Raw genomic sequence first — 25777 nt, 5'->3', positions numbered from 1 at the left:
GAGTCACAGAGGGACTTCACCCGCCCTAGCTCTGGCTTTTCCTTGTCCTGCAGAAGAGCAAGACAAAGGAGCACCATGCAGCTACCTACCCCTGTGCTCTGACATTGCCAGGTGACTCCCTCACCCGCATATCTGAGCGTGGCTTCCAGTACTGTATGAATGAGCTTCCTACATCACTTCTGTGCTAGCATTTCAGAGCATGTCTTCTCTGCCGGTTGTGAGCTTCATCCTCATTTCAGATGTTTTTCTTTCTTTTTTTTTTTTTTTTTGTTACTTCTTTGCACCTCAATTTTCTTTCTTTCTGTGAATGATTATCAGACTTGGTGATCTTTTCCTTCCCTAAAAATAACCCTGGCAGCAAAGACCTGACGTAAGTGCCTGTGCACCAAGTGGTTTCTGCATCTGAGAGCTGTGCACAGCTGAGAACCCATGTAGTGCAGCAACATTTTGCAGGATCCATCCAACCAGCATTCCCCAGCATGTTGCCATAAAGCAGTGTTGTGAACATCTGCTAGCCCAAGAGTGAAAGATGTGGGACTCAGATATTCTTGTCTGTGCAAACACAAGTGCTGCTTTGCATCGTAAATGTAATAAACAATAACCAAATGACCCTCTAGCAGGGAGGACAGCTCCAGCAGCTCCCTGTGGTGCACAGGAACCACTTCTGCATGCTGAGAAGAGAAGAATTCAGTCTTACTTGCCCACCTTGCCAAGCTGTAACGCAGGCAGGGACTGTTTGTTCTTCCTTACAGGTCACTGTCCCCTCAGCTGGGTGCAGATGCCTGCTGCATAGGGATCAGCATCTCAGGTGGTTGCTGAGCCCTGTGAGGCACATTGGGGAACAGGCACTGTCAGAAGGCAGTTTGTCTCACCCCGATGTCTAGCTTGGTCAGATAAATGATGCGTACAGGCCCCCATCAACAAGAAAAGGGTCTGGGCTCCTTTACCTGAGCTGAGGTAACAAGCTCCTCATTACATGCACATCCTCCTTTTAATAATCACCTGAACAGTAATATTGTAGTAATACTGGCATAGTTCTCTGAAATTATCAAACCGGAGACTTGTAACAGGGGAAAAGCAGCCCAGAAATAGCAGATCACTTTGCCTTAAATACGGAGCAATAGTCAAGTATGAGTTGCCTGAGCATCTTGCCTCCAGGCTGCCAGTGAACACGTCTCCATATGCCCACTTCACCAAATCCCCTGGGAGTCCCAGGCTCACTGGATACTGCTGCTTCTGGGTTTTTTTTTGGAGTGAGCCACTGTCTCAAAGGAGATGATGCAAACAGACTATCAGGAATGAAACCCAGTGTCAAGTGGAAGGCTACTGTGGAATGGCTAAGTAGGGCTAGAAACGAGGTGTGAAGTCAAAGGAGGACTGGAATGTGGTTCTGGCTTCTGGCTTCAACAAGGAGACATCCAAGAGGAGGAAACCTTCCTGAGAGACCCTCCGTAGGGATGAGAAGGACAGATGCAAACCTACAGACAGGAGAGAGTGATGGTGGCAAAATGTCCTTTTCCCGTCAGCTGTGGCCTCAGGCACCATTGTCAGGGGTAAAACTCCTGAAAATACTGCGCTGCCCATCAGAACATTCAGGTTTGGCCTTCTTCAGCAATTGCACCATGCATTGCTTTTAGATTTCAAAGCACCAGCCCAAAGTTGTACACACCCACCCCCTGAGAAAGTGTGCTTGTGTCCCTGGTTTGGGTACAGACCTCCTTGGCTTTCCCACCACATTCTCCAGGCAGCTGACATGCAGCATTAGCACTGACTGGAGGGCACTGCTGACACCCTCCCACCCCAGCAACCACCCCATCCATACTGTGCAATGCTCCAGATGTCACAGCCAGCTTGCTTTATTTACAGAGGAGGGAATCCCGAGTGGGAGCCTAAGCTGTTTGTGCTGAGTATCTGGCATTATGTGGTGGTGATGGTGTGTATGCACACAACTCACAGGTCACAAGAGCAATATGCATCAGCCAGCCACCTTTGCACTGATGTGGCCAGTAGCGACCCCCTGCTGCTATTTCTTACTTTCAAAAGGCATCTCTTGGAAGCAACCTCCCATTGCCACTAGAGGCACCAGTATGGTGGAATGGATGGGCATGGGTCATGAGGGTAGCTCCCATGCTCTTCATGAAAATGAAAAACACATTTTTTTGTGGACCCTGCAGAAAAATGGGGGTTCTACCTCATCAGAGTGGAGGTGGGTCAGCATCAGTCCACAAGAAGTGTGAACCATTTAGGAATTCTTCATGAGTGTGCCCTGCTTAATGAAGTGGGTGCTCGGAGACCAGTTCTTAGACAAACTGCCATCAATTCTCTCCTCCTTTGGCTTCCCCTGCCTCTTGCCTGTGGTCCGTGAAAAGCTACTTCTGCTTTATCTGAAGAAAAAGTATGCACTGAGTTGAAATTTCAGTATTCTACTGAAATGGTGCCAAAACCCACTTGTTTCCCATTTTGTCTGCAGCCTCACATCTGCTTTGCTTCAGCAGAAGTGCATGCTCTCTTCCTGGGGCTCCCCTCATGCTTGCCTTCTAACATCCCGCTCACGGAGAGAGAGCAGAGGTGGGGGACTCCTCATGGGGGGCCACAATAGTCAGCGCTGCTCAAGAAGACAGAGAGCTCCAAGAAACACCAGGCCAGGTCAGAGACCTCCTCTCCATCCCTTAGTGCTCTTCAGTTTGCACTAAAAATAGAGGAAAGGTCTGTAATGTGCTTGAATGTTGTAACTTGAGTTTGGTTGCCTGACCTTCACCTCATTCTGCTGCTTACCTTTCTGAAATACAGAGCAGTGATTTTGTAAAACATGTTTGCCACTCCTTTTAGGATAGTTGCCTTATATTAATGCAGTACTATCCTGTTAGCAATGATCTCTCCGTGATAGATCACTCCACATAATCACATCAGTGAAGATTTCTGATATTTTTGAAAGGGTTTACACTTACATGGCACTGTTGGAATTTGCTAGCATAAGATTAGTGTAGGTTTTGCCTTTACACACACACACACACACAAAAAAAAAAGGGTTAAGCCTTAAAATTGAATTCTACCATTTCCTTCTGCAAGGATAGCCACCGTTCCCATGTGACCACTTTCCCATAGAATCAGAGGATCATTCAGGTTGGAAAAGACCTTTAAGACCATCAAGTCCAACCGTAAACCTAAGACTGCCAAGTCCACCACTAAACCATGTCCCTAAGTGCTACTTCTACATGTGTTTTAAATACCATCACACAGCCCAGGGAACACTTTTCAAATAATGAAAGCACTGCATGAAGATCTTTTGGAGATACTCAGGCTTATAGTGGAACAATTTTCACCATGAGAGGATATTTTTTTTAATAGCGAAGGAATTTTAACAGCGAAGAGTTCAACTGCTGGGAGGGGTGAACTCTCCTTCTCCCAGTGGTGTAGAAGCTGGACTGAATGTTTTTATGCCAAGATTCATGACACAGTGGTTGAAACCTCCTGGACAGCGATAATAGAAGAGGCAATCTAGTGATTTCTGCAAGAATGCATTGCTTAAACTCCAGGCATTGAAGAAGGATTTCTCCCTGAACAAATCAATAGTCAGAGTGCTGATGCTTATTAAATTTACCAGCATCATCAGTAAATGATAAGCACAGTCTGAGGCACATACCTATGGGCCAGGTTGCCTTTCACTGGAAGAAGAGGAACACCCTTTCCTGGAGCTTCTTTGTTCTCACCCCATAAACAATGGGGTTTAACATGGGGGGGAGTAGCAGGTAGAGATTGGCCACCATTATATGGACGTGGGGAGGGATGCTCTTCCCAAAGCGGTGGGAGAAGCATGTGAAGAGGGCAGCTACATAGAAAGAAAGGATGACACAGACATGGGATGTACAAGTGCTGAAGACTAAAGTCATGCCTCTGGGGATGACAGCCTCATCACCACCCACAGGATCATGGTGTAGGACACAGAGATGAGAATCGTGTCCGATACTGTCACTATGAAAGCCATGAAAAGGCCATCAATGACATTGAGTCTGTTGTCCCCACATGCCAGCTTCACCACAGCCATATGCTTGCAGTAAGAGTGGGAAATGACATGATGCTGGCAGAAGGGCAGCCTGAGAAGGAGGAAGCAGACTGGAATCAACAGGAGAACCCCATGCACCAGCACCAGGCTCCCGAGGGCCACCACCACTGGCACAGAGAGGATGCTGGAGTGCCGCAGGGGGAAGCAAATAGCAGTGTAGCGATCCAAGGCCATGGCCACGAGCATGCCCAACTCCACTGATGAAAAAGTATGGATGAAGAACGTCTGAGCAAGGTAGAAGAGATACCCAATCTTCCTGGAGCCCAGCCAGAATATGTCAAGCATTTTGGGTAGTGTAGATGTTGATAGGACCAAGTCAGCGAAGGCCAGCACGGCCAGGAAAAAGTACATGGGCTCATGCAGGCTTGGCTCTGTCTTTATGATGAGGACGAGAGTGATGTTCCCCAGCACAGCAATGGCATACCTGATGCAGCAGGGGAAGGCAAGACAGAACTGCTCCTGCTCCAGCCCAGGGATGCCAATAAGTAGGAAGTAGGGAGGGTGGGAGAATGCAGTAGAGTTCAGAGACATGAAACCCTTCTTGTCGCTGGCCTACACTGAGGGCTCTTGCATCCTGTAAAGAAAAGCATCAAACACACTCAACCTGATCTGGTCACTGCAAACAGTGACCATCATGAGGTAGGTCTAGAAGCTCAAATTCCCCCCATGGGCAGCCATCCCTGTGATAGCTGCTTGCACTGGCTCAGGAGAGCCCCTTTGAAGCAAGAGTCCTGGCAGTTTCCACTGAAAGTGCTCTGTCCACCAAGTGGATGGAGTGGTCCTGGAGCATGCTAGATCAAACCGAATGGGAAGACTGCTCAAGGCACATACCTGACACTCTCCAGTGTCCAAAGGGTATCCAGCCCAGGAGACCAGATGAAAGTTGGTCTGAAGTAAACCTTCTTAAAATGTGCATGGTGGGGATATGAAGTCATTAGCACCAGCTCTACAGAAACTTGTAACAGCATTGTGCTGCTTGCCAGTGTACACACTGACAACGAGGGCTTGCCTCAGTCAAGGAACAGCTCATTTCAGGGTAAAAAACTTAGCCAGTGCCACGGTGTTTGACACCCTGCCGACCTACAAACACAGTCCGTTCTCCCCCCAGAAAAGACTGCAGCTTGCTCAGCCCCTGCACATTGCTCAGTTCATGGGTTTTCCCCAACACTTTGGGAAAAGTATTCCTTGAAGGCTCCGGCAGCACAGATGAGGCCAATGGTCCTGACCCTTCAGAAACCTCCCTGGAGCCGCCAAGAGCAGAGGGATGGAGCAGACAATAGCAGCTTCGCAGAAGAAAGCTGAGCTTTTCCTCCCCAAGGGTCTGGTGCCAGCCAAGCCAGCTCCAGCAGCTGCACTCCCGCTCCATCCAGAGAGAGATTTCACACCACAACCACCTCAGCCCAGACCAGCCAGCAGTAACCAGCTGGGGCTGGGCTGGCGGGGCTGCACTTGAGACCTTACAGATACATATGGCTTTGGGTCACCTGTGCTCTGGGAGAGATTTCCTCTCTTTTTTCCATGTGACTGTAAACATCCTAGGAATTAAGATTCCTGATATTTTTCGTTCTTCTTTCCACCTCCTTCCCGCCAGCTGCCTCTGTTGGTGCTGCTAAAACTTCATTCTTCCACGGAGAACGCCAGGATGGGGAATGCAATTCCCAGACAAAGGCAATAAGAGAGACAGGACCTGGGGCTGTTCAGTGCTTGCTGCTGCTGCTGCCATCCAGGGTGAATAGTGGCATCAAAGGTCTGACTGGAGAGCAACACATTACTGCCCAAATCCTAAATACTCATCTGAGTGCTACAGGTTTCCATGCAGGGACTCTGCACTGAGGACACCAGGAGACAGTTTTCTGTCCCAGCAGGGAGCTCTGTATTCCCCTGCTACTTAAAGTGTAATTAGAGAGAGACAAATAGACAGTTTTTAAGCATCTTAATGCTGGGGACGTCATAGGCACAACTGCATTTTGTCCCATTTTGTGCATGTCTTCTTGCAGCGTGTTTATTTGGAGGAGACTTAAGAGCAATGGGGCAGTTCAAGATTGGATCACAGGACTGGGCTGGTAATTAGAACTGCAGCAGCATGAATTATGAAATACTTTCTGAACAAGAGCAATCTATGCTTTCTGTGCTACATTTCATCCATAGCTCTAATAGAGGCTTTGAGAGAAAAGTTGATAACATCATCCCCATTACATAGTTGGAGAGTGGTGAAATGTTGAAAGGCACATTTGAGAGCCCTCTGCATGTTTCATAAGTAACTTTGCTGTGTGGCACACAGCACCTCCCTGTGCTGAGTTCATGCAAAGTAAGATCACTGTGCCAAATCTTTGGCAATGCCAATTTCAATTAAAACACCAATCATACAAATACCATCCCCACCCCCCTCCAACGACTGGGGAACTGTATCAAACCTCAAGGCTTGGGTTTGGTACTGAGAGAGTCTGGGACAGCAGAAATGCCAGTTTCCAAAAATGCTGGGTCCTCATGTCCGATTCCAGAGGGGGAGGGTAATACTTGGAGAACCCCCAGGAGATCTCCTATCACAACACTCTCCAAACTATCAAGCTGCAGCAAGGTCTTTTACCATCCCATACCAACACACTCTTCATGCCAGTCCCTCTGCTGCCTTCTCCTTGTCTCGCCTCAGCCAGAGCCCTCTGCCTCTCTGCCTCTCTCTGCTTCTTCCTCCTCTCTCTTCCTTGGCTGCTCTCTCTTCACTGGCTCTCAACCACTTAACAGAACCAGCCACAGCTGCACGTTATCTACATCAGCCAGCCTGCTGCCTCTGAAGCCAGCCCACAGCTGTATATTATAAATGCTAATTAACCCAGCTTCATTCTTCTACAATCTCCAACTACTGTTCCAGCTCAGTACAACTCCTTGTTGCCCTATTGCCATTTCCAGGCTCCTGTGACTCCTAGTCCTTGCCCCACCACTGTGCAAACCACACTCCCATCCTGTCCTCCACTCCCTTCTCCCTCTCCTTGCCCCACCCTTTTGTCACCTCCCCAGAGCCAGCTGGGATGCAGCTAAGTCAGTCCATCCCCACCTCTGGCTCTTAGCCCTGCTCATGGAGGAGACCTGGATTCAGATGCCCCATGCCCTGGTTGGAGTTTTCCTTCTGCTGCAGGGCAGAGTTGACCCCAGTGCCTCAGCAATGGACATTTCCGCTGAAAAGCCATTGTCATAGTTGTTGGCAAAAACACATGTCGAGGAAGAAGGCATGTTCCCTCTCTTCTCCAGCAAAGCAAAGCTCTATGACTAAAGTTTGTAAAGCAAGAGAGGAAGAATCCCACACAGTTGTAATCTGCACCCAGGAGAAATTCATCATGCCTCTCTGTTCTGAGGCTTTAGTAACTGTCTATCCTGGAGAAAGATGGCTAGGAAATATAATACAGCATTTTCAGGATGGTTCATTCATTTTTATTCATTTTTCTCTCAGCATGAAATGAAAAAATATAAGCGACATATGGAGAATGAGTGGGAGACATTTCTCAATGCCACAGCCATCTGAAAAGGGTTTAGATCCATAGTGTGCCTCTGAAAGAATTCATTCGCACTTCCCAAATCACTTTAGGCAGGTACAGATTGTTTTCACTTTTATGAAATTTTTTTACCCTTCTAAGCTCTACTAAAACACGATACGACAAAAATGACAGGGCAAAATTGCCTGGAAGTCCCAGATGGCAACTACTTGTAACTCACTTAAATGAAAGTATTTAGTTTGAAATAAAATGTTCTTTAATTTAGCAGACAGGGTTGTAACAAGATGTGTTTCATGAAGACTGAAGCTATACAGGCACAGACAATGAAAAAGACACCTATTTCACTCTCAGTGTTAGTTGGTGATTGGAGCAAACTGCACCATATGGCCATCATTTGAAAGCCCTGATGCAAGACAGCTTGTGTCTTTGGTGAGACACCTGTTTTAGCACACCTAGAAGTAGTGGCCAAGAGGCAAGAGCCCTTGAGTGTAGCACTCAGGCATGTTTTCTGTCCTCCCTGAGGGAACTCATTATTCATTGCCTGCTTTCCACATATTTCCCTGTTTTTCTCAAGTAATTTCTTTCTTTTTCACAACTAAACTTGCTTATATTACATGAGCATGTACAGGGGCAACAGGAGCACATGCCAATCAAAGGAGGGTTGCCCAGAGAGGTTGTGCTGCCTAATCATTGGAAGGTTTTTAGGACCCAGCTGGAGAAAACTCCATGCAAACTGGCCTAACACTAAATGAAACTTCTCCCTACATATCTTAGACCATCAAGCAAACTTCCACTTGCATGGTGTGAATCAGTGCAGATTTACATGTTCTGTATTTTTTGTTTTTCTCTTTCCTCCTTCTCTAGCAGTTCTTCCTGATGTTTTTTGTTTGGGGCTCTGGGTTGATCTTTCCAGAGTGATCTGCCATGCTCCAAAAGGATTATCCAACAGTCTACTCCATGCTTGGTAAACCAGATCGAGGTACCGTATCTGGTTTTGGGCTGCAATGAAAAAAAGGCATCAACAAAGTGGAGTAAGTACAGCTGGTGGCTCCCAGGGTGGCTGGGGTTGGAGCAATGCTCTGTGAGGAGAGGCTTAGGAAAATGGGCTTGTTCAGCCTGGAAAAGAAAAGGTCTGGGGAAGACCCAACAGCAGGAGAGCAGCATTCTCCTGCCCTTATCAAGAAGATGGAGCCAAGCTCTGCGCAATGTGGCATGGCAAGAAGGAGAATGACAGAAAACAAGTGTAAATTGAAACTAGAAAAATTGAAACTGGATATGAAGATAAGGTTTTTCACAGTAAGGACAATCAAGAACTGTAATAGAGTCCCAAAGAGGTTATGCAACATCCATCCTTGGAAGCTTTCAACACCAAACTGAAAAAAGCCCTGAGCAACCTTGCTGACTGCAGAGCTGCCCCTGCTTTGAGCAGGAGGTTGGCTTAGAGATGTCCTGAGGTCACTAGTCATCTCTGAAGGGTCCTGCTGTGCAAGGTTTTGTGCACTACTTCCTTGCACAATGAAAGATAGTGTGTTCAAATTAGAGATCACACCCCACTGGCACCTCTCACTGGAGGAATCCCAGTGGGTTATTGCAGTGGGAACAGCAAACGCGTCCTTGTGCATGGCAGCCGCTTCAAGGATGAAGACCACAATTCATGATAACCAAGAACAAAGTAAGAGTTTAAAAACCAAGATGAAAAAGAAGAGATTGCTTCTTTTTTTCTATTTATAAAGCAACAGATTCATATTTTAAAAGACAAAGAACATTTGGGGAAAAAAAACTTAGAAGTGAATACTCTTCAAATCTGTATGCTTCTTTGCAAAATCTTATTGCAAATCCTTTGTAAAACATCCTTTCCCAGGTTCTATAATCTTATTCCAAAATATGAAGTGGTGCCTCCATCCTTAGAGATCCTTAGAGATATTCAAAAGCTGCCTGGACACAGTCCCAAACAGCTGGCTCTAGCTGGCCCTGCTTGAGTTGGGGGCTTGGACAAGATGACCTTCAGAGGTGCCTCTAACCTCAACCACTCTGTGATTCTGTGATGGTGTAACAACAAATGCAGTTTTCTTTCAGACCTTCACTGGCACTACAGCTTCTTGGATTTCATTGTATTGAGAATTTTATGGTAGTATCCCACTGGAGTTGTGAGAATAAAGAGAGGAAAGGTTGTCAGGTACTCTGTTTCATGGGCAATACCTAGGAAGCATTAAAAAAGCTTGCAAGCCAAAAATTTTGAACTTAATTTGTAACTTCTTAGGAATTCCAAGCATGTGTGAACTCAAAGGTATAAAACACCTTTGACTTGGAATTACCACTTCCTTCAGCTTGGAAGTATCGCTAACATTTATAACTTGCTTATTTCTTCTCTTGAGACATTGTCATTTTATTTGCTATAATTAGTAACTGCAATTATTTTTACAATTGCTACCAATAAGTCTGGCTCTGAAATTTTTCCAGAGCATCTGCTACAAAGTGGCTGAGCTGTCCTGACTGACGACCCAATAGGACAGGACAAGATCACAGAGGTGGAGGACTTCTGAAGTGCATTTCTCTATCTATAATGTTGTGTCCTGGACTTACATACTTAAAAGAGTGATATCATATTTAACAAAGCTTCTGGCAAAAATTTTGCTAAATTGTTTTTGGAAAACAAACGTGCCACAAGTAGAAACCATGAATTAACTGAATCATTCAAAAAACACTGTAGCATTCACTCAGGTCTGCCAGTGTTAGAGGTGAGATGAGAACAAAGAAGTGCAATGTCAAGACATCTTTATTAGTTTGCTGAGCCACTTTTCCTTCCCATTGCTTTACCTGATGGATCAGGGTTGGATTTAGATCATCACAGTAGATTCTCTCCACGTTTGGTGAGGGTTAACAGTCCTGGAAAGAGTTTGCAATTGCTGTTTATTTCTTGCCTTGTGGTAGGCACCACAGTCTCCTACCATGTCCTAGGTGCCATAAAAACAAAGGACAGCCCTGCACCAAAGTCTCTGAGTGTAAAACAAGGTGAGCTGGTATGAGGATACAGGAGACAGTGACTAAGAACAAGTCACTGGGAAATTCTGTTGTTGTATATATGAATTAAATTGAGGATCCTCCTCTGTATCTCTTTGGTCCTCACCCCGTAGATGATGGGGTTAAGCACAGCAGGCACCAGGATGTAAATGTTCCCCATGGTGATATGGACCAGTGGAGCCAGATCCTTCCCAAACCTGTGCACCACGGACAGCCCAATGAGGGGCACGTAGAAGGCCAGGACCACGCAGATATGGGCAATGCAGGTGCTGAACACCTTGATCCTCTCCTTCCACAATGCCAGCCGCAAGACAGCCTTGAGGATCAGGATATAGGAGAGGCAGATGAGGATGGCATCCAGCCCCATGACCAGCAGGATGGCAGTGAGGCCATAAACCATGCTGGGGGTGGTGTTGGCACAGGCCAGGTTCATCACATCCTGGTGCAGGCAGAAGGAGTGTGACAGCACCCGGGAGCTGCAGAATGGAAGGGGCAGGAGGAGCAAAGGCAAAGGTAGGAAGAAGAGAACTCCCCTGGCCATGGCTACCAGCCCTATTTTTGCTGTTGCAGCATTTGTGAGGATGGCAGCATGCCTCAGTGGGTGGCAGATGGCCACGTAGCGGTCCACCGCCATGGCTAGGAGGACAGTGGACTCGATGGCTGAGAGGGTATGGATGAAGAACATCTGGACAAGGCAAGCACCAAAGCTGATCTCCTTGGTGTTGAACCAGTAGAAGGAGAGGACACGTGGTACTGTGGAAGTGGACAAGGCCAGGTCGATGGCAGCCAGCATGCAGAGAAAGAAGTACATGGGAGCGTGTAGGCTGGGTTCTGTCTTCACGATGAACAGCACCACACAGTTGCCTGTGACTGCCAAGATGTACATGGAGCACAGAAAGATCGCCATCCAGAAATGTGCAGTCTCCAGCCCTGGGATGCTGGCCAAGATGAACGAGGTTGGGCTGAGGTCCGAGCTGTTGGGGAAGGGCATGGCGTGTGGGGTGAAAAGCAGTCATGCTATGCCATGGCACATCCCCTGCTGCAAGGAAAAGAGAAACAGCAGCTTTATAAATCCTTTCCCATGACTGTGAATCCCAGGGGATTGTGCTTGTGAAATGCAAGGGGATCTTACAGTTGTCATACTGATACAGAGAGCTCCTCTCCTATTTCTTTAGCCCATTATGGCTCTATAGAATAACATATGCAGCCACAAAATAGTGGCATTTGAATTTGAACAGGAATTGTGAATTTTCTTAAATACAGAACACTGTAAAATCAACATTTTAAATTATAAACCAAACAACTGAACATGTTTTCTTTTATTTTTAAAGGGCAAATTGAAAAAAAGGAAAGTTACTGCTTACTGTTAACTATCAGCTATGCTTGAGTTTTCCCATGTGTGCTGTGCTGCCCTGTCAGAAATGTACTCTGTGAAACTGGCTGTGCTGCCTCCCACGGTCCACCACTCCCAAGTACTTCAGACACGCACAGTGAGACATGCATATTTATTTGTTTGCACACACGGATTGGATTTTCATACTTTCTGCCTGAAAACACATATGGAAATATAAGAATATCTGTAGAGAAAAAAATAGTCTGATTATTCTCCTTATTCTGTATCTGTAAACTTTCCAGGGGTGCTGTGACCTAATGAAAATAGACAGGAAGATATGCCTTTGCTTTAAGTGCCTTTGTATTCCCATTGATCAGATTTTTAAAAATATTGGGAATTAGAAAGTGTTGGGCTGGAGCGTCAAAGGCTGGTGCAAGGGCAGTGTCAGAAGTCCCAGTGCTGCACAGCCCAGCCTGGCTTAGGACAGAGGTGCAGACCCTGCCTGACTCGCAGTCCCCACCTCTGACCATAAAGAAGAGGGGGTTAGCTCTACCTCCATGGTGGTATGGGACTTTATCCATCCACCCCAATGAATCAGGCAGCAAGCTAGCAGCTGGCTGTACCTATGCTGGAATAAACTCACCCTCTCCCCTGGCCTGTATGGACAGCATAAGGTCAAGTGCATAACTGCTATCTGCAGTTTTCTGATTATTTCTTTCATGCTCTACCCATGTAAAACGAGGATACAGAAGGTTTTAATGTCAAGCTAGCTCCACAGGCTATTAATACAGCTATTTTAAAAGTAACATTCAGTTGTGAAAATGTGTTTTGCTTTTTTACTGCACATCTGTGGTGAAGCCCTTATCCTGAAATAACAATCATGATTTATTTCCCTGATGTGGGATTCTTCCCTCTTGAATCTCTAATAAATAAGATTCATATTCTAGCTTTTTATACACAATTTACAAATAACGTAAGTGGGCTGTTGTTGTCAGTTGCCTAATAGCTATTCTAGTGATCGAATTTTCAGCAAAACACATTAAGATGCAACCTGAATGAACAATGTGTTTCAGTAATTGCCAACAAGTATTGGAGCCAACTTACCTGCCAACCACTGAGGTGTAACTACACTATGAGTCTCATTGTAAAATTTCTGCCATACCATTTATTTTGCAAGAATACAGCTGTGAGAGACAGGCACATAAAGTCAACAATCCCTGGATGTTTCAGTTTACCTTTCATTCTATAGCATCGATAAATGAACCAACATTTTCAGAAGTGACTAAAAGTTTGGATTGCTAGTGGTATGCAGACCAGGTACTGTAAGAATCTTGCTTTCTGTGGAGGTGAAAAGTGAGTCTGTGTCTTTAAAAACACCAGTAAATGCAGATTTGTTTTCCTAGGGGGATCCTTCCACCAGCAAGCCCCAGTAACTGCATTTAACAAGAGGTAAGCACATTCAGATAGTAAAACCATCAAAGCCAGAGGACCACTAACAGCAGCCACAGCAGCTGATCTCGTAATCTCTAAATGCTCGTAAACATTGACCAGGTTTGTCCCATGGGGTCAAAACTGATTTTAGACCAATTTTCCAGAATGGAGCAGGCAATGGGACAGTCTCATCACTTGAATCCATATCTCCAGTACTCCCTCCTATGATATGGCAGTGACAGGGGAATATATATACCCCCTCAAAGTGCTCTGAGCCTTTTTGAATATGTAGCCGCTTTTCCATACCATCTCATTGTTAAAAAACAGTATACATCAAGCCAAAACATTACTGCAAGGGAAAAAGGAAAAGAAAAAACCACCCACAAGACATCACTCAAATTCAAAGCATTTTTGAACCAAAATTAAAATTAATCTTAAGCAAAGGTTTGATCACATGTGGTTTTTGTTTTTTTTCCTAGCTGTTTGTTATCATTTGTAAACAGAACATTTGTGTACCTGCTTGTAACTTGGCTACTATTTCATAAATATGCCCAGGTCCTGGCTAAATCAGTTGCTCTGGGCAGGCGCTTGCTGTATCTGGAGTTCTACAAGCTGTGCCTGTACTAAAGTGAACAAAACATGGCTGCAGACTCATCACAGCATCATCCAAGTCATTTACCCATTCCTCACCTCCGGGGACATTCCTGGCTGCTCCCAGCTAGCCCTGCCCCAGGCAGTGCCTGGGCATGAATCAGGGGGTAGTACCAGCCTGGGAATAATGTCTACTGGGCTGTGGAGTAAAGCCATCCTGGTTAGGAAAGGAAGAAAAGATAGACGGGGTCAAGAAGCACCAGGTGTCTCCAGGACAGAGAATTGTCCTTATCCCTCTTTTAATTATAATGTGGACAAAGCCACAGAGCACAGCAGGGACTGCAGCACGGCTCCATGTGAATGTGGGTAACAGGAGAGTTTCCTAGGGCAGAGGAAGGAGATGCACAGTGCAGGGCTTGAAGAGGGGTTCAGATGGGAAGAGCTGGCAGTGGGAACCAATGGAGATGGCAGGAATTCCCTTCCTTTCTTCTCCTTCTCCTTCTCCTTCTCCTTTTCCTTATCTTCTCCTTCTCCTTTCCCTTCTCCTTTCCCTTCTCCTTCTCCTTCTCCTCCTTCTCCTTCTCCTCCATCTCCTTCTCCTTTCCCTTCTCCTTCTCATTTTCCTTATTTTCTCCTTCTCCTTCTCCTTTCCCTTCTCCTCCTTCTCCTTCTCCTTACCCTTCTCCTTCTTCTCTCCCTTTCCCTTCCCCTTCCTCTTCCCACTTTGTCTCTCCCTCTCTGCATCTCCCATTCCTTCCCCTCCCCTTCCCATCCTTCTCTCCTACTTCTCCTCTCCTCTCCAAGAGATGCTTCTGATACGCCTCACACTGCTCTTCCTTGTGCCTCATACAAAAGAAATCTATTGGCAGGTACCATAAGTGATCCCATGTACAAAGCAGAGAGCTCAGGGCATCACAAAATAGGAATTAGCAGCTTTAAGTGGTTCATTTAGCTCTTCTCTTACACAGATTTAAAAACACAGCTAAGTTTCCCATTCCCCAAGGCAGCCACAAAGGTTTTTGAACATATGTTCCTAAAACACAGTACCTTATACAGAAGTTTCCGTATCTTGAGCATCTGCTTGGTACCTTCCAGCTACACAGGTTGGGAAGAAGACGTGGTGGCAGATGAAGCTCTGCTGAACTGGATGATGGGGATGCACTAAATGCCACTGCAAGCCTTACTCCACCATGGTCTCCAGCTGTGTTAATAAATGTGCTAACAAATCTCCCACACATTTCCTCCCTTGCTGTCTCCTCTGAGTGTTTGCTTGCTGTGGCAGAGCCTCCTTGGGCTTTTTCTGTCTCAGAGAATGGCTGTAGGCAGGAAGCACAGCTATCCACAGAGAAAGTCTGGAAGTTTTCAGAATGGGAGCAGTGTTGTGTAAGGATCCTGCAAGATAAGCACCTCTCCAGTAAAGCTCTTTTCTAGGCTTTTCCGCTGAAAGTTGTGTTTGTTCCCTTACGTTAATCTTTCCTCTGATAATAACTGGCTACAAGCACCAGGTTAACCTTAGCTATTTTGAGCAAAGAGTGGTCCCATTGGGTGCTATCTCAATGCAAACAGAACCTCCACCCCAAGACCCACTGTGCCAATGCTCAAGCAGATGTTCTGGGGTGGTCTGCTGAACAGTATCTTAACTTGTGCAAGGGCTCACTGGGATCCTCAGCAAAATAACTAGCACAGCACAAAACAAACAGTGGCCTGGGAATCCTCCCCTCAGGAATCTTCCCTTCTCCCTTTACATTTCTTTTTGGAGATGTTCCCTCATTCTTTTCTCTCTATTCCAGGTACTGTTATGTGTACAGCAGAATAGAAAAATACACTAATCCTGGGTTAGTCTGAAGTGTGAAGTGCTTAGCAGCAGGCAGAAACAGGCCAGTTCTGGTAAGTAATCCTGTCCTCATACCTTCTGCTGCTTCACCCTTCCAAGGTGGACACAATTTCTTATTCTCCACCATGGTCAAGACTGGCCAAAGTATGTCTTTGGAGCAACAGAAATATAGCTCCATAATTTGGAAGCATGAAAGATTTGGGGCAACTTTATTCTGTCTGTGGGAGGATGAAAGTAAGGAGGGTAATTAAACCTTTCTATGTGTCTGGCTGAGACCCATCCTACAGCAGAGCAGTAATATGTTGGGACACATTGTCACCTTTCATCTGTGGACTACCCCTGGAGATCTCCTCCTGTCCCTCTGAATGGTACATTCAGTACATGGCAGATCTCAGGTGGAAGACTGTAGAATGTGGTCCTTAGTGTCAGGAAGTTTAGCTATTTCTATTATACTTTTGAAACTTTTTTTCAGCAAGAGAGCTAGCCACACCAGATGCTGAAGCACCATCCCCATGCATCCCTAATTCATATAATCCTGTGCTCATCCACAGCAAATCCTGAAGATTTTAAGCGACTCTAAGATAATATCTCTGCATCATATAGACAGAAAAAAATGGCCTCATCAAGTCTGTTGACTTATAGGTGTCTTTTATTGAAGATTTTTTGCACATACATTACATTCAATGCAAAACAATGGCTGGAACATTAGACTTGATGAAATGGTAAGACTCAAAGGCATCAAAAAGAGATGCAAAAGCAGTACTGTTTCCACTGCTGTAGAACTGGATGGCACTTCAGAAACACAAACAAAGATGAAGGTTGAGGGTTTTTTTAGAAGGAATGAGAGCACTGAAGGCCCACTTAACAGGACCTAATCTTCAGAAAATTATCTGTGTTCAGCCTCTGGAGCTGAGCTCCATTTTGTGGAATGTTTCCTGTTGAACAGCTAGTGGCTGGGATATTCGGAGTCGCTCTAAACCCTTGGCCCAAGCCCTGTCCTGTTGAACTTGCTATCTGGGTTAGCTATGCAGTAATATGCCATAGGGGAATGATGGCCCCATGCAAGGGAGTATGAGTGAAGCTTACACAGCATTATCTGGCTACTAGAGTTTGTATTACGTGCATTGCAGAGGTTTCTTGATCCACCCCATTGCATGATTTGAGAAGAGAAAATCTCGCAGCTCATTTTTCTTTAACTGTTTTCTTCTAATTGGGGTTTCCATCTGTATATATCACTGGCATTAATGCTTGGAGTGTTTGCAGGCTGCTGCAAGGGACGAAAGCATCATACTAGGACAAAACATGGAATATCACAGCTCTGGGTATAGGGACAGAGTCCGAGTGGATCTACAGATCTTTCCTCTGGCAGTTACCCACGTGGATGGAGCACCAAGAAACCAGTCTCACCAGTACTTTCTAACAGAAATAGCAAAGGAAGCTACCACTCAGATTCACTCTTCCTCCACAGTACCCTGAGCAAAGCCTCACGGATGTGGCTGCATTTTATGCTGTAGATAATGGGGTTGAGAGCAGGGGGAATTATAAGGTAGGTGTAGGCCACCAAACTGTTGACCAGAGGAGGAATGTTCTTTCCAAAGCGGTGGATCATGGACAGTCCGATCATTGGGATGAAGAACACTAGAACAGCACAGATGTGGGAGACACATGTATTCAAAGCCTTGAGACACTCCTCCTTGGTTGCAAGGCTGATAACAGTTTTAATGATCAGGATGTAGGACAGCACAATGAAGATGAAGTCCATCCCCACCGTTGATAAGAGAATAATCATACCATAGAAGACATTGACTTTGATATCTGCACATGCTAGGTTCATGATATCAGGATGGAAGCAAAAAGAATGAGAAAGCTCAGTCTTCCCACAAAAGGTTAGTCTCTTGAGCAAGAAGGGTATGGGAAGGAGGGAGACCATACCCCTCATTATAATTGCCAAACCTATTTTTATGACAGTCGTCTTTGTCAGTATGGATGGATGTCTCAGTGGATGGGAGATGGCAATGAATCGGTCAAATGCCATTGCCAGGAGCACAGAGGATTCAATGAAGGACAGTATGTGGATGAAATACATTTGAGTGAGGCAAGCATCAAAACCAATCCTTCGCATATTAAACCAAAAAATGCCCAGAGTAGTAGGCAGCGTACATAGAACCAAACCCAGGTCAGTGACTGACAGCATGGAAAGGAAGTAGTACATTGGTTCATGAAGACTTTGGGTCTTCTTTATGATGAAGAGGATCATGCAGTTTCCCAGGAGAGCAATAAGGTACAGTGCACAGAAAGGGATGGAGATCCAGTGGTGAAGGGCTTCCAGGCCTGGGATGCCCATCATGAGGAAAGCTGAAGGCTGATAGAAGGAGCCATTTAATTCCCACGTGGTATGTGAGTCATGCTCCATCCCAGCTCAGCTCTCACATGACCTATACCTAAAACAAACGAACAACAGAAACTCCAAATAGTTGGACTCTCCACTGAATGTAGAAGTGGGTAATGACAACTGCCACAACCCTCTACCATCCCACCAGTCTATGAAGATGCCCCCATGCTGTTTAGGACACTAATTACCATAGTGGCACATAAAACTAGACCCTTGTTTATCCATTAAACTATAAAATGAAAGAAAAGGAGGGACGGTTTTTCTTTAAAAGAAAAAATGTTCTTGAAATGAAAGTGAAAACATTCCTGGTGAGTGCTACTGTTTTACAATTGTCCCCAAATTCCACAGATTGAGATGCTCTATGGAGTGAGCAAATGCTTTTTCTACAGTCATCCCAACCAAGACTAAGCTGCTAAGCACGTGGCTTCTTTTTCATGATAACTGGAGATCAAAGGACACAAAAATGGTGAAAGTTTAACTCTGACTTCTTAGTTAAGAAATCAACATTGGAAATGCAAAATATAACAGAGAATCGGGCACTTAAACACTGCTACTCTCAACTCAGAAGATGGCCACCAGTGTAAGGTAGATTTTTAGGGGAATTCACATCCAAGTTGTTGCTCATTTTATAATCTACCTTACTATCAGGTGCTGGGGAATAAATGAGCAAAACCGCACTTGTGTGGTGCCTGTGACTTTCATTAATAACAGGCAAATGCAAGCCAAGGCACAAGAAGCTGCAGGTTCAGAAGCACTAAGGCATCCACAGGAAGTCTCTGGGTCTGAATCAGAGGGGGGGGGGCACGGAGGATATGGTGGGGTTTTTACACAGGGATCAAGAGTATGAGGCCACTGAGGCCTTTACAGAAATCTAGCAGATGTCTACTCTAGTGAGTTCAGCAGAAAGACACTGGGATGTATGGGAGTTGGAGCAATGTCCTAGGGTAAGAGACCAAGGAAAGAGGCCAGCAGAAGGCCACTGAGATGGATGGGGGTTGGAGCAATACACCAGGAAAAGAGATCAAGGAAAGAGGTTTATTCAGCCTGGAGAAGGCTTTGCAAGGACTCAGCAGCAGCCTTCCTCTGCCTACAAGGAGGCTATCAAGAAGGTCGCGGCAGGCTTTTCACAGCAGTGAATGACAGAAGGATGAAAGACAAGAGGTGTAAGTTGAAACAAGGGAGGTTTAGACTGGACACGACAAGAAATGTTTCCCCATGAGGACTGTCAAGCATCAGAGCAGGTTACCCAGAGACATTGTACATCTCCATCTTTAGAAGTTTTCAAGATCCCAATGGATAAATCCATGAGCAGTTTTGTCTGACCTCACAGCTTTGAGCAGGACCTTGGACTACAGATCACAGAATCATATCTTGGTTTGGGCTGGAAGGAACATTAAAGATCATCTAGTTCCAGCTCTCATGCCAGATCTTTTGAAGTCTCCCCAACCTGAACTGTTCAATGAAGCTATGTGCCTGTGATCTTATTACAGGTTTCAGTCCCCTTGGAGGATTCAGCCATCTCAGCACAATCCAGGTTCCTACACTGCACATGACAATGCACCCTAACAGAGATGCTGGAGAGGTTGACAGGGTCCTGGAGCCCTCTCTGTGGCTTCTGTGACAGAATAACTGGCTGGGTGGATGGGGGAAAACAGTCAATGTGCAAAAGAAGAGCTGATTAAAGGAAATACTTGTGGGTTCAGTCCTAATGCACCTTCCATAAGATACAAAACAAGTAGGTCAAAGAGTACATGAATTATGAGCAAGAGGGCTTACTATAATACACTTCATTTTTGAATAAACACACATATCTTCCATGAAGTATTTATTACGTTCCTAATATGATTTTACTCCATTGGACTCTCAGCCTGCTTGAAAGTCTAATGTGGCAATAAATCCCAAAGCTTAACAAGGATAAACATCTTCCTGCTCCAGGGCAAAAGCAACACCTAACTGATGAGAACTGAGGAAGACACAAAGTCATTTAATTTCCTCCAAGCAGGACCACTTTATCTTCATTGCAAAGTTACACATCAGTATCAGGAATCATCTTGACAAGCACATAGCCCCACTGTGTCAGTTGCTGAAGGGACAAGTCACAGCCTTTCTTCACCGGCGCATGGGATGGCACAGACGTGGATGGGCAGCCAACGCCTTCCCTAACACATTGGCAGTGGTCAACGTTGGCAAAAGGAAACTGTCCAGAGGCACCTCTGGTCCTACAAGGTGCCTTAGAGCTCCCCAAAGGTAAGAGCTGTTCCTTTCTACCAATCCAACAGCATCTGAGCAGTGAGAATTAATCTGCAGACTCCTGCAATTCAGTCTCGTCTGGAGGCTGGGTTAAAAAAAACTTAAAACCTGAGTGCATGCATGCCTGTTTGTCTAACTGTCTCACTTAAAGCAGCATCTGGCAGATATCCAGAACTCTCAAGGATATTAATATTCAGGAGGTTTCCAGGAATATGGAGGTGGATAAAGAAGGGAGACTGTCAGAGCACGGAGGGAAAGAAAGGACTGGCGAGAAGATGTTCCTACAAGAAAACCTTCATGCAATCCTGATTTTGTTAGACACCGGCCACTTCTACCATGCAATATGAAGTTATTTAGAAATGGGCTTTACTAGCTCTGCTCCTCTCTGAGCTACTCGGATTTGTGATGTGCTCCTACACTTTACAGATACAGATCCCACTCCAAGCCATTTTTTCCTCTCCATGTTTTATGTGTGTGTCTATAAGTAATATATATAAATATATATATGAAATATATGAACAACTATGCATCCTTATTTATGTTTATGTATGTTTATATGTGTATATATAACATGTAGCACACATATAGGTTACACCTCCTAGTTGAATATCATGGGACAGTAATTACACCTCTCATGCTGCAGCCAAGCCCTGATGAGGAAACAAACCTCCAGCTGGCGGAGGATACAAATTTAAAAATTAATGGCAGCACCTGGGGAGTATTTGCTGCTAGCCTAGAAAGGCATTCTACCACAGAGAGAAAGCTGTCCGACTATTCAGTGCCCAAGGCATTTCTGCTCCCCAGGAGATACTCCAGACTGCCTGAGGAAAGGGGTCAGGCATGAATGCAGATGCCTCATGGAGGACACAGTGCTGTCTCTCCTTCTCCAACCCTCAAAAGCCACCTCGTGATTTCTTGTCTGTCTCTGACTGATTTTCACCAGTAACTTAAGCAAAGTACTGGTGCTTTACGAGTTCTTCTCAGCATACGCAAGAGCAGGGATTTGGAAGAGCAGGCTGGGGAAGTATGAGCCCAAGAAATTTGCTTTTTTCCCCAAGAGGAGACTTTGGTATTTTCACAACTGGATCACTGCCCACTCAAGCACCCAAGTGAGGGCTCAGCTGCTCAGCGAACGGAGGACTCAGGACACAGCACCCACAGAGCCAAATTTCTGTTGACTTTACAGACAAGGACAGGAATGTGCCATTCCCACCAGCTGAGCCAGGCCACCAGACAGTGGAAGAGCAGACTAATTCTTACACAAAGCCCACAGCACAATGGCAAGCAGCACTGTAATGGCTAGATCTTCCCCAGCAGTACTGTGATGCCAGCTCTGCCTGAAATTACACCTGCCCACTTCCACCAGTACATTCCACCCAGTGGGTCCTGTGGAGTGGTGTGGACCTCCCAAGCGGCATTTTGGAGATGCACCTCCCCACCTTTATTGATGTCTAGCCCCATAAACCACAGCCAGAGCACTAGTAAAAGAGTAGTGCAATGATGGAGAGGCTGCTAATTGCCCAGGGTACTTACCGAGTGTGGCGGTGGGGACCCAGGGGCTTTATGACCTGCGCAGGCAGCACAACCCTGCTGTGATGCAGAGGAAGAACCTGCATCCGTGTCTCAGCACCAGAAGGGCAGCGCTTATAACGTGCCCCGAGGACTGACCCTGTCCAATCAACCGGGAGCGGTGCGGAGCCCAGGCTACCCATGCGTAAACAGTGTGAGGCGTACCAGTGAAAATAGTGTGTGAAGTAAATGATCTTTTCCATTTATGATGTTCTCCCAGCAGGCATGATTTTCTCCTGATAGTTTATTGGGTGACGTGTTTATAGCTCACTGTGATTTATGGCTGGCAATGCTGCAGTGCTGGCAATACATGTAATTTTTATGGTAAGAATGGATCTGTAATGCAAATAACAATAAATTTTGCAAGAAGAGTGTTTGCAGCATCTCTCTGAGGGACTAACAGAGGTGAAGTTCTAGCTATTTGCCTGTGACCAGTGAGACATGAAATGTTTAATTAAAAGCATAATATTTTGCACAATGAAAACAAACTAAATATTACAAAGCCAAATGCAGACACATTAGCGGATATCCTCCCAGATGGTCCAGAAGCCTGTTGTACCTAGATGTTTTGTGTTAATAAGTTTAGCTTTGCCACCTCAGCTGTGAGGTGGAAATTGCTATTAACCCCTCCTGTTTTTGTGGCTGTCAAAGCAAGACACAGGAGAGCTAATGGGTTTGCCCATTCTCCTGTGAGGTGTCTATAGTAAATACAGCCACCGGACCTAAGAGATACTTCTATGGTCATAAACCAGACTGTGCTGGGGCACTGCCCACGATAGACACCAGCAAATTGTTATCATGGTCCCTGCAATGCTGCTGACCAGAGCCAACTGGTGCTTCAACAATCCCCAGACAGGGGCTCAGGGGTCTGCATGATTTCCCTGCCTCATTTTAGAGGCTAAAGGGTTTGTTGGCATGATCCTGGAACGCCTGGTGCTGGGTGGCCTCAGTGCCAAAGAATAATTAATTTACAAGCATTAATTTTAAGTAAGACAGCTGCCTGTTCCTGTCTGGTTGTTAAACCTCATGGCCAGGCTTACAGCTGAATACATTGAGCGTTTGTGACAGTCATCCAAATGGTCCCGGCAGAGGTTTGTTATCTCTAGATGTGTGAGATGTGAAAAAAACAGGGTCGTTTCAGGGAAGCTCCTGTAGAAGTGGAGATTATCAGAAAAGGACTCATCAGGCTTGAGAAGAGACAGCAAAGCAGTACAGGAAAAGTCTATAAGACAATGAATGGGGAGGAGAGGATACGTATGGAATGATTATTCCTCTTTTCTCAGACTATGTGAACTAGGAGAGGGAGAGCACAGCCTGAAAATATCAGGCAAAAGATTTAAAACAAATTCAAAAATACTTTTTTAAAGAGCTTATAATGGAATTATGAGACTCATCACCACTGGATGTTGTCAGCCCTAAGTGAAAAACTGTATTAGACAAATGCATAGGTGAGAGATTAACTGATTTCTATTAAACGTGATGGTCGAGGTGCTGCCTCCTGTTCAGGAAGCCTCTAAATTGATTGCTAGGTGCTGGGATGTGTGCCAAGGGAAGAATAAACTGTAAATGACCTTCTTAAATGGCCATTAATAGCCACTTTTCAAGGCAGGATGGAGGTACCCTTAGCTTGATTTAGTAGCATAGTTCTTACAGTTTTCAGAGCAAACAAGCTTTAGCCAGAGAACAATGTCTTTACATTGGAAAGTGAAAGCTGTATCCCAGTTGGCCATGATAAGCACAAAACTCAAAGGTGGTGTGATGGGTTTGGGGTGGCTGAGATGCTACAGTGCAGAGTGAAAGCAGGAGATGACCTTGGAAGCAGCAGGGGAAGTGTCCTGCAGCAAAGCAAAGAGATGCTGCAGAGATGGGAATAACCAGACTGCAAAGCTAAGACAAAGTGTCATGGGCTGAATTGGCAAGAAGCAGACCTGAGGCTAGGACAGGGGTGGACAGTGAAGCAGGGGAGCAGACTGGCATAGTCATGGAGTTGCCACCACAGATGGTTTTCCTGAATGCCTCTCAGTAATGGTTTCAGCTGATCTGAACCTGTCTCAGGGCAAAGGCACAAGCAAGATACCCTCTCCAGGCCCCTTCCAGACCTGTTTTTCCACAGCTCTCCAGAAAAGGAATAATCTTGAATCTTTTTTGATTCATGCATCTTTGATCTTTAAGATCCAGTTCTTCCAGCCCAAACCATTCTACGATGATTCTGTGATCTGTGGAAATGATGCAGTATCTGTTTCCCTGCTTTACTCAGCCCAGCTGCATGCGCATGCTCATCTCTCATGCACATTTACTTTCTTCCCCCTGGGACTCTCTGTCACCATTTTACTCTACATGTTGGACAGTTTCCAGCATTACTCATTCAGCCTCCTGCAATGAGATGCTGAGACAAACTGTGTTGAGCAAACCTGTGTCTGGTGCAGGTGGAAGCAATGATTGCCTTTGCAAACTGCAGCATCACCCCTAGGAACTCACAGAGTGAAAATTTCCCCTTGTTACCGATCTTACATATGCTGAAATGATAACCTATTTCTAGCATGAAAGTCGAGCTTGAGGGTCCTCTCCAGACCAGTGTGCTGAGCAGCCTGGCTCTATACTTGGCATGGAGAAATGGGTTGCATAGGATCTGCTGGGACAAGGGAATGGCTTCGAGATGAAAACATCTGCTCATGGTTATCCAGCAGACCAGCAGCTGGATGAGAAAAAGGGCTCATGCTCCCAGCAGCCACTATAAAATGCCCAACACTGGTCTTGCTTGAATCACCCCCATGCCTATTGGATAGTGTAAAATAATTTCATCTTGTACCAGATATGCTCAAAAATCTTGTGATTCCCTCTGATCTGTGTCTCAAGACTCGCCCACATGCACCAAGCTTCCTGCAGTGGTTTCCATACTGTGCTCCCACAAAGTCATTCTTGCTGGTTTTCTGCTTAACCACTTTTCCTAGAAGCGTAGGTATTGCATGTATGTAAGAAGTGGTGTGAGGATCTCTGTATCTATTTTCCCATCTTGGAAAAAAACTCCTGCTTTCCCAGAACCACAGCTAAGGGCGAACATGATCACCACTTGGCACGCATCAGTCTATTTGCTGGAAATGTTTATAATTTGAGCCTGATCCAGTCCTAATCATATTTACTGTATAGGCCAGAGTTCAGTGTTGGAGTACTGATAGGAGGGTGAGAAGGGACAGTGAGAAGGGAAGGGAAAGACTGGGGGTGGGGGTGGGGGGTGTTGGTCCTCCCATATAAAAGCCTTTACAAGACCCTCTTCAAAACAAGCATGCTTATAACATTTAGGAAGGTAATGCTCTTTGGAGATACACAAATAAAGAATAGGAAAGGGTTTAGGAAGATCCAGGAGAACAGGAGCACAGTTGCTACTTGAAATCACCACATTGGCACCAGTTTTGACTTCCTTCTTTTCTCCTGGTGAGGGATTCCACTGGTGTCCATGCACAGGTCTGAACTGAAAGGTGAGACTCAAAGGCTGCTGCTGTGGAGGTTTCACCTCCCACCAGCCCAGCAGTGTCCCTCTGGGTTGCTCCAGACTTTGTAGATCCAAGGCAGGGGAGGAAGGCAGGCACGTCCCCTACCCTTCTGTGCTTCAAAAAGTTTCAAAAATGCAAAGGTTGTTTGATCATATGCAGTTTTCTTTGGCTGCAGCAGATGTGTTGAGCTGGACAAAACCACCCCAGTTGCCTGGAAGGAGAGGCTGCAGTCCAGATGGGCTGTCTTCTCCTTCCCACTTGCTATCAAAGCAGCAGCTGACCACATTGCCACTAACAGCTCTGACATCACCAGC

The 25777-nt window shown here is 45.6% G+C and overlaps 2 protein-coding genes, 2 long non-coding RNA genes and 1 pseudogene across 4 annotated transcripts; 2 read left to right on the top strand and 3 right to left on the bottom strand.

The window, feature by feature from the left end:
• The first annotated feature begins 44 nt into the window (after positions 1-44).
• On the top strand, positions 45-8499 carry LOC121082923. The gene is made up of 3 exons (XR_005826177.1): positions 45-111; positions 5655-5791; positions 8416-8499. It is a non-coding gene; the product is annotated as an uncharacterized LOC121082923 (long non-coding RNA).
• LOC121082908 lies at positions 2343-5293 on the bottom strand (annotated as a pseudogene).
• Positions 7466-15472, bottom strand: LOC121082904 (olfactory receptor 51E2-like). The gene is made up of 2 exons (XM_040582598.1): positions 14975-15472; positions 7466-11611 (listed from the first exon to the last, which is right to left on the bottom strand). Exon 2 carries the CDS (start codon positions 11561-11563, stop codon positions 10607-10609), a length of 957 nt encoding a protein of 318 aa, XP_040438532.1. The 5' UTR covers positions 11564-11611; positions 14975-15472; the 3' UTR covers positions 7466-10606.
• Positions 11453-22174, top strand: LOC121082924. Its single transcript, XR_005826178.1, has 4 exons — positions 11453-11528; positions 13309-13354; positions 15718-15814; positions 19644-22174. It is a non-coding gene; the product is annotated as an uncharacterized LOC121082924 (long non-coding RNA).
• On the bottom strand, positions 17028-19648 carry LOC121082901 (olfactory receptor 51G2-like). The gene has a single exon (XM_040582594.1). It carries the CDS (start codon positions 18172-18174, stop codon positions 17200-17202), a length of 975 nt encoding a protein of 324 aa, XP_040438528.1. The 5' UTR covers positions 18175-19648; the 3' UTR covers positions 17028-17199.
• Positions 22175-25777: the final 3603 nt, after the last annotated feature.

This window comes from Falco naumanni, chromosome 2 (assembly GCF_017639655.2).
Source record: "Falco naumanni isolate bFalNau1 chromosome 2, bFalNau1.pat, whole genome shotgun sequence".
Taxonomy (NCBI): domain Eukaryota; kingdom Metazoa; phylum Chordata; class Aves; order Falconiformes; family Falconidae; genus Falco; species Falco naumanni.
This window is presented reverse-complemented; position numbering and strand designations above follow the sequence as displayed.